This window comes from Rutidosis leptorrhynchoides, chromosome 10, assembly GCF_046630445.1.
Source record: "Rutidosis leptorrhynchoides isolate AG116_Rl617_1_P2 chromosome 10, CSIRO_AGI_Rlap_v1, whole genome shotgun sequence".
NCBI classification, from domain to species: Eukaryota; Viridiplantae; Streptophyta; class Magnoliopsida; order Asterales; family Asteraceae; genus Rutidosis; species Rutidosis leptorrhynchoides.
The window spans coordinates 22369191-22378700 of record NC_092342.1 but is presented as its reverse complement, the minus strand read 5'-3'; the positions used below and the strand labels follow the sequence as shown (position 1 = coordinate 22378700).

General features: G+C 32.6%; 1 protein-coding gene across 1 annotated transcript; it reads left to right on the top strand.

Moving 5' to 3' along the window:
• Window positions 1-795: 795 nt before the first annotated feature.
• LOC139873644 (ethylene-responsive transcription factor ERF098-like) lies at window positions 796-1334 on the top strand. Its single transcript, XM_071861583.1, has one exon. It carries the CDS (start codon window positions 856-858, stop codon window positions 1255-1257), a length of 402 nt encoding a protein of 133 aa, XP_071717684.1. The 5' UTR covers window positions 796-855; the 3' UTR covers window positions 1258-1334.
• Window positions 1335-9510: the final 8176 nt, after the last annotated feature.

The window sequence follows — 9510 nt, the reverse complement described above, 5'->3', positions numbered from 1 at the left end:
TATATATGAAGTATAAAATCGCGTTAGTATGTTTGGTTTGCCTATAATAAATATAGAAATCACAAAGCTATCAATTTCTATATGTGTAAATAAATTGTTGGGTATGTTAGTTTGCCTTTAATAAAAATAGGAATCACAAGCTATTGATTTCTATCGTGCAAGTGTTATTGATTAAGAAGTAATGTATCGTTTCATACGAATAAAATAACGTATAGGACATTTCTGTTAAAAGATATTTGATTTCTTACTTTTGTAGTGAAACATAGTTTGTTAATTAAATTTTGTGTTATCGACGATTTAATATCATAGCTTCGCCCTATTTGCGCCTCTATCAAGTTTTCATCGCAAAACATTTCCAATACTTTTACCTAACTATTGATGCCCTCCATTAACGTTGGCAAAAGTAACGACCGAGAATAGTGCTAAACCGTGATATTTTTATCTTATTAGTCATTTTATTAATCAAACGACATCAGCTGAAGAATGGGTCATTCAAAATTTCAAATACCTTCTATTTATAGAAATTTTTATTTATTATCCGATCACCAACTTGCACACGTGTACACACCTCTGCCCACCTTTGAATAAATTCAATCCACCACATATGACCCAACATTTCAACCCCGTCAACCAATAACCATAATAACCATAAGTATTTATACTGTATATTAAACTCGATCACATAGCATTTGTATCAAATAATTCAACAACCATAAACACCAACATATCATAATCTACACAACTTATATCATTTGTGTCACATCAACAATTAAGTTGCTGGTTTAAACTTAATTACAGTACTAGTTAAAGACGTGTGTGAGAGCTATATTAATTTGTTTTTGTATAAATATAGCTATGAATTCAAATCAACAAGCGAGAGAAGCGGAAAAGGGAAGAAGAGATAATAAGTATAGAGGAATTCGAAGGCGTCCATGGGGGAAGTTTGCAGCAGAGATACGTGACCCCAATAAAAACGGAGCGCGGTGTTGGCTAGGAACGTTTGAAACAGCAGAGGAAGCTGCCCGAGCTTATGATCGGGCAGCTTACGCTTTAAGAGGTCAACATGCTATTCTTAACTTCCCAAATGAAGGACATTACCACGGCGATGATACGTCAGGGTCGGCTTCAATGCTGATGTCATCGTCTCGGATTCCTTTTATGGAAGAGAGCGGTGGAAGATCGAAGAAAGAGGCTGATGAGGTGATAGAGTTGGAATATTTGGATGATAAATTGTTGGAGGAGCTTCTTGGAAGTTGAATAATTCGAATTAGTATAGTAGTATAAGTAATTAAGCTAGATTTTATTAGTAAAAACAATTAACATGCTTAATTGATTGTGAGTTCGAGTATTATTATTATTTTATCCTATCCTACATACTATTAGCCACGCCGAATTTCATCGTTTGCCGAATTTCATCGTTTCAGTTGTTTCAGATTGTCGTTTTTAGTTTGCGTTCACACTGCAATTGGTCCCTCAACTTTGACTCAGTTTACACATCGACCCCTCAAGTTTACATTTTCTCAGGGGTTGAAAGGGTAAATATATAATTTCATTAAAATAAAAGAAACTAATTCCACCCGAATTTTTAACGGGCCCTATCTTCTCGCTCGGTGAGAGTTAAATTTTTTCGAGACCACCGTTCAACTCGAAATAATTTCACAAACACAACGCAACTAACTACGCGCGAAACGGACTGTTTTTAAAAACACTAAATAATTTCGGGCTATTTTTTATACATATACATACACACTAAAAAAATGCTTAATACCTCGGACTATAATCAATACATATACACAGGGGCGGAGACAGGGGGATGTTTAGGGATGCTTTGCATCCCCCAACTCTTCAAATAAGCGAAATATATTGTGTTAAAAATTGTATATTAGTTGAAAATATCCCCCAACAAATAAACATAAGCATCCCTTAATCCATCCCCTATCCGTGAATCATCAAATTTTGCCCCAAAACCTACATATTTTGCTCAAAATCATCAAATTTTGCTCAAAAATCTCCAAATTTACCCCAAAAATTTCATAATTTGCCTAAAAACCTCCATTTTTCCCCCAAAACCTCCATATTTTGCCCAAAAAAATTGTTAGGTTTTTTTTGCCCCCGATGAAAAAAAATTACTGCTTCCGCCACTGTTCATAAGCATCCCCTATTCTGTATTCCTGGCTTCGCCTCTGCATATACACACCTATAATACGCTCCGTTAACTATGAATACGCAACCCAAAGGCCTCGCAGCATCACGCGGGCCCGTTTTCTAGTTTAAAGTATATTGAAAGTTGTCATTTTTAGTTGACGTTTATCAACCTTTGTTACTAGTTTAGATATGAAGGGTGTTCGTTTGTTAAGATAAATTAACGATTTGTTTTTAATTTTATAAAAATTCGTAATAAACCAATACTTTTAGTTTTATTTTACATTCAGATTCAATTCGGATTCTCATTTAATTGTTGTTAATACAGATAATAAAAAAATCGTAACAACAATTTTTAAATTATGTCACTCCAAAACTCAATTTATAAATTGAATTTCAACTGTTATAATAAAGAATAGAAAATAAAAGGACCGCACAAGAATCAAGTAGGTTGGGGCTGCCCACTTTGAATAAATTAGATGTCTGGATTAAAGCCCAATATGATGACCCGGTCCTTTTTGATCTGTTTCATATGAATACTACAGTACTACTAATATTAGGTATCTATGATTTGATCATAACGAAGTATAGGTGTCGCGCGTTGCATCAAAAAAATTTTCAGTAAACACCATCAAAAAACCCGCCCGAGCTCTACGCCATGCATCTTTCTCAATTATCCATTTAGCCACCGCGGTTACCGTCAGAGGCGGAGCCAGAAATATTAATGAATGGGGTCACAAAATATAATCCAAATGTGTCAAAATTTAATTAATAAGTTGTGACTAATTATAAACATAATTTTTTAGTTCCATTCTAACAAAATATTCAGTAAGATATTAATTTCATTGATAGAAACATTAAGAAATTTGTAACTAAATATCTTAGTGAACTTCAATAATCAAAAACTTGTAATTCTTCAATGTATAAATATAGGGTTTATCCTTCCGTGTACAAATTCTTCAACAAATAAATACCAACCGTTGAATGTATTATATTAACTAAAAAATAAATCATCTATATAGCATGGGGTACATGTTTTGATATATCATCTAATAATATGCACTGGTATAATCAAGGTAATTAAAATCACAACTTACATGATCGGGATTCAAAAAAATAATTATTGGACCGGTTGGGCTTCAGAAACAATAGCATGGGGTCACATGTTTAAAAACAATGGGGCCGAATTTGTAAAAATCAAATAATTTACATTAAAATGGATGATGGGCTTTTGAGTTACTGGCCTTGTCAGTGGGGTCACAGGCCCCCATCGTCAAACATATGGCTCCGCCCCTGTTACGTTGTCTTGATCTTGCCACGAACAAAATCATCATCTCTCGACATGTAACTTTTGATGAAACTACAATTCCTTATGGTTCAATGACTCCTAGTTAGTCATCGTCATATTCCTTTCTAAAATCCAACTCCTCTAATCATAATATCGACCCTCCTACCGAACACTCACCACCGCTCCACCTCCATGTCCCATCACTATACCTTATACCCCCACTCCGCCACTGCCGCCCTGCGTCACCCCCTCCAATACACAATCCTCTACATCTGCACCACCACCCACGTCAGTTCATCCTGTGACCACCCGATCCCGTGTTGGTATTACTAACCTGTTCAACGTCTAAACCTTCACCTCTCTTATTCCCAAAACCTACTCACAAGCCCTATTTGATCCCTATTGGGAGAATGCTATGCATGATGAATATAATGCATTACTTAAGAACCGTACTATGACTCTTGAACCCCGATCTGTGGACGCTAACATAGTTTGTTCCATGTGGTTATTTCAGCACAAGTATAACGCATACGCTAGTATGAGTAGCTACAAAGAAGGACTTGTCATTAATGATCGTAGTCAGCAGATTGGTATTGACTATGATGTGACCTTTAGTCCAGTTGTGAAGCCGGCTACTATCTGGGCTGTTCTAAGTCTTGCAATGTCTCGACATTAGCATGTACATCAGCTTGATGTCAAGAACGCATTTCTTCATGGAGACCTTGCTGGGATAGTTTATATGCATCAGTGATATGACAAAAACGGATGGTTTATTTTACAGCGGTGTCGTCAGGTCGCTAATCTTCGATTTGGAATACCAAAAGTGCGGTAGTGGTTTTACATTTATAATTAGCTGAGGTACCTAGCCATAATTCACCTAGTTGCCTCTTTCTTATAACGAATAAGTAAAAGTATAACCTGGATTTGTATTTTTGTACGTTTGCCGATAACGTGGGACTAAAGTGCTTCTAAATATAACCCTTAACACAAGTAGGGGAAACTAAGATATATATATATATATATATATATATATATATATATATATATATATATATATATATATATATATATATATATATATATATATATATATATATATATATATATATATATATATATATATAATATGGTAAATGACATATAAAGTAAAGATATGTAATATCTAGAGCTGAATGGAAATTGTAGACGGAGTCTTACTTCCTAAGATAAACACTAAACCTCAATCAAATCGGAGTAATCCTATTTTACTTATCACTAAGAGTTTAGGCTTTGAAGATTCTGGCCAATACAAGTATACTCACTCCCAACGTTAATCTTTGACAGATTTAAACAACCTTTTCGGATAATATCCTAGGCTCATGAACAAAGTAGTATACTCAAGAAAGGTGCTGAATTTTCTTAACCTTAGTTAGTTTAACTATAATCTAAATCTTCCACTTAATTCTTAGCTATGCCTTAACATTAACAGATGTGCAATTTTAGATATTTTAATGTACTGCTAATTGGATAAGAGGTCTCCCCCGTGCGATCAATTATTCAACCCCAGATCATCTTAGAACATCTAAAAGATCTTGCTTCTGACGCGAATCTTGCTTCTGGATAGACCAGTATTCACTGAATACTATAGTAACTATCCTAATCACAACCTCAAGTTGGGCAGCTCTTCTTTGACAGATATGTTACTATTTATACGTAGGTACTAACCCTTGTTGTAACGTTAAACAAATATAACTACTTACCATGTATTCTAGGATTGATCATGCCCTAACAATAGGTTATAGTCACGTGAGTAATTGGAAAGGGTGGCCCGTAAATTAGAATCCTAAATCCGGCAAGGTTTTAGCATAACAACATCATAAGTTTCAGATAAATATCAACATATATAACGATTATAACAGATAGACGAAAGCATAAGATGAAAGCAATTTAAAGATAACCAAGCATATCATTTAATTTAAGGAAGACGTTCATCGTACACAAACGAGATTCTGAATGTTACAAACGTGAAAACTTCATCCTCTAAACAGCTCCTACTACAATCTTCGACATTCGTCTCTAGGTACTAAATTTCCCGCTCGGAGGTGAGAAGGCCTCGAAAGTATTCCAACTAGGAAGAGAGAATTGAGAAGTGTGAAGTGAAATGTGTGTTAAAATGAATTACAAATGGACCTATTTATACTAAAAAAATCTTGTTGGCAAGCCATGTAACACAGTTGTGCATTTCTGGGTAGGCCGTGTACACAGGCCGTGTAAGCAGGCCGTGTGCCAGCCAGGCCATGTACATAGGCCGTGTATCCAGCCAAATGGGCAGGCCGTGTGAATCTTTGGAAGGCCGTGTGCCAGGCTTGCCTTGGACGTTTTTGCTGATTTTGTGATGACCCGTCCAAATCCATTTGGACGAATACATCATTCATTGATTTCATAGTGAGGTTTTGACCTCTATATGATACGTTTTGTAAACATTGCATTCTTTTGAAAAGGCACACCATAAATGAATATATAAATCCAAGGTTTTCGACATCTGATGATTTCTACGTATAGACAATCACCGTACATAATAGTTTTTAACAATACATCCGTTGACAATACAGTCAAATTAGATACATGGTGATGATTTTGTGAATGCAAAGTTTTCTCGAATAAAGTATGTATGACTCCATGCACATAGCTTGTATAACGTATAAGCAAACAGCGGAAGAATTCTAGGAACCTGAGAATAAACATGCTTAAAAGTGTCAACACAAAAGTTGGTGAGTTCATAGTTTTAATGTTGCACATATTCTGTATATAAAAGTGGATCACAAGATTTCAGTTGTTTCATCCAGAAACGTTTATCAAAATATTCTACAAGATTGAGCACCCTGGTAACTAAACTTTAACGTCTATATAATAAGTACCAATGTTTTAACATACATGCAATCAACATGTACAATACACGCAAACCAACGTGTACTAAACTCAAATAGTATACGTCTATTTTATAGTTCAGGCTAGGGTTTCTATACCTGGAACAGACGGGGATGTCAAGCCCTATGGATCCATATATAACTACTCGCGCCCACCAGTTCTTATAACCGGCAGTTACTAATTACCAAAGCTAAGGGATTTTTGGTTCAAACTCGGTGTAGAATTTAGTATGTACTTGTATCCATTGCGTTTAAAATAAAGTGCATGTATTCTCAGCCCAAAAATATAGATTGCAAAAGCAATTAAAAAGGGATCTATAAACTCACCTTAGCAGCACATAAATTCATTCACCGAAATGTGACTGAAACTCGGAATGCAAAGTAATCGTAGATCTCAACCTAGAGAATATATGTTGGTCAATAAATGTTTAACAAGCTAGGTCGGGTCATAGTGTATCACAATCCTAATGCTCGAGACCGACATGCAAAAGTTAACAAAAGTAATCTCAAAAGTCAACCTGACCCAATATGATCTTTAAATCTATACATGTTTATTATCATAGTATAAGTCTTGATAATTGAACGAATTTATAGTTTATCAAACTCAAAATATTATTTATTTCAGGAACTATATTATATTTGAATTATCATGGCAATCGAAAATATTTTATTATTTCACATAGCTATCCAATACTTGTAAAATCAGATTATAGTGTTTATAAAGCTTTAAAACATGATATGACAGTCAACTTTAACAATTGTTCAACAAAACGAGACGTGCTTTATATAGAAATTTATTTACTCGATTAGTAATTTATGAAAATTCAATTTATCAATCTCATAGACAAGTTATTTAAATATTAATTTACAGTTTCAAACACAATTTCAATTAACGTTAACCATAATTCAGTTGACCATATCTTTTAATCCGTTCATCGAAATCACGCGATTTCTAAATGAAAAGTTAATAATTTTTCGCCAGCTTTCCAAAAACATGCATATCATATACTTTATATCAGTAGCATATGTATCAAATTCGTGATTCATCATAAACTATCTAACGACAAAATTAAAGTATACAAGCATGCATAAACATATATACTCGAGCACTAGACATGGATACACTATTAATATATAAAAGATAAGATGTGAATACTCACGTATCAATATTGTGATTCAATATTGTTGGAAAGTACGTAGACGCGACGGAGATGATGAACACTAGTTTGACCTCACGAGCTATACCCCCGAACCATACCCATAACCTCCATAGCTATAACCAATAATTTCCTTAGCTCTATCCCACTCGAAAACCCGTTTTGAAATTACTCGCTCATGACCTCGTCGTAGTATTTTATGTATAATAATACTAAAAATAATACTCCTAATTATAAGATTAATAATAATATTAATCTTAATAATAATAATAATAATAATTATTATTATTATAATATATATAGAGAGAAATATGTAAGAGATAGATCAGAGTGAATGATGAAAATGAATCTCATAAACTGCAATTCGTTCGTTTTAAAAGCACTTGACACCACCTACCACCCCATGCGATCGCATGGAAATTAGCCTGTATGGCCATGCAATCGCATGGCCTTGTAATACAGGTCACATTCCTTGCCGACACTTATTTGTGTAATGTAATCAATTATATATATTATTTAATATATAATATATTTAATCTTTAGAATTAATTAAATATTATATTATATTCTCGTGCATAGTTGATTTGTAATTTTAGCACCGATGAATTGTACGTTGACACTCGACTTACGTACCGGTTTTGGTTTTCGAACGTCCTTTCGTACACTTAGAAAACTTGTACTTTACGTTTCGCGACATGTACCTTTATCAATAATTAGACTTAATTATCGATGATTTATATAATAAGGAATGTAACTTATATTTTTGAGTGTTGTGGTCATTTGCTTCTATAAATCAACTTCTCGTTGTTTAATAAAGTATATATAATAGTATTATTTTGAATCAAAACTTTTTATGACTAATTAAATATTTATTTTATCACTTTGTAAAATATAAATATACTTTCATTTAGAAATATAAAATTAGAAATATTTATTTAATAATATAATATTTAGTCTTTCAAAATCTTTTTATATTTCAAAGTTATTTTAAAATCATTTACATAATAGAGAATATTATATCCTATAACGTTTACAATTTTAAAACTTAAATAGATATAGTTCATTTATGTACTAGTACTTATTTTAATTTATCAAACATTTTAATTAACACAACTATATCAATCGAATCCAATAAATAAGCGTTACTATCGTTTACTTAACTAATTTGAAAACATATATCTTTAATGAACACGTTTTAAATACACGTTGCAAGTTATTTATATATTTAGTTCTAACAATTAACATTTCGACTTATTGTATATATTCAAATTCATTCTTTAAAAGATTTCATTTATGTCATAAAATGTTTTCAATATTATGAAAACTAATAATTATCTTATCAAAAGGCACGAAGCAATCATTGTGTTGAAAGTTAATCTCTACTAATCTTTGTCCAGTTGCCGTTAATTGATCTGTTTGTTCTTACTTGTAAATTACCTTACCAATATTTCCGAATGTTGTTAAAATGGATAGTTTTCTTAGATCATAGTGGACCTTACAACAGATACTCGTAATCATAATTACAATGTATCTGATAATTCAATCATTTGATATTATCTTTTACTTCCGTCGATAATTATATTAAATATATATTAAAACAAATATGTTCATGAAAAGTATTATACATCTAATACTTTGTTAACATTTTTAATTAAAATGACTATATATATATATATATATATATATATATATATATATATATATATATATATATATATATATATACATGTCTATACATATAATTGTTCTTGAATCGTCGAGCACAGTCAAAGAGTAATTGATTACATGAACACAGTTCAAAGTTTTTTTTTGAGATTTCAACAATACAGACTTTGCTTATCGTGTCGGAACATATAAAGATTAAGTTTAAATTCAGTCGGAAATTTCCAGGTTATCACAGTACCTACCCGTTAAAGAAATTTCGTCCCCAAAATTTGATCGAGGTAGTCATGGATAACAATAAGAATGTTTTCATGACAAATATGAGTTGATAATTAGAGTTTTATCATCATTGAGT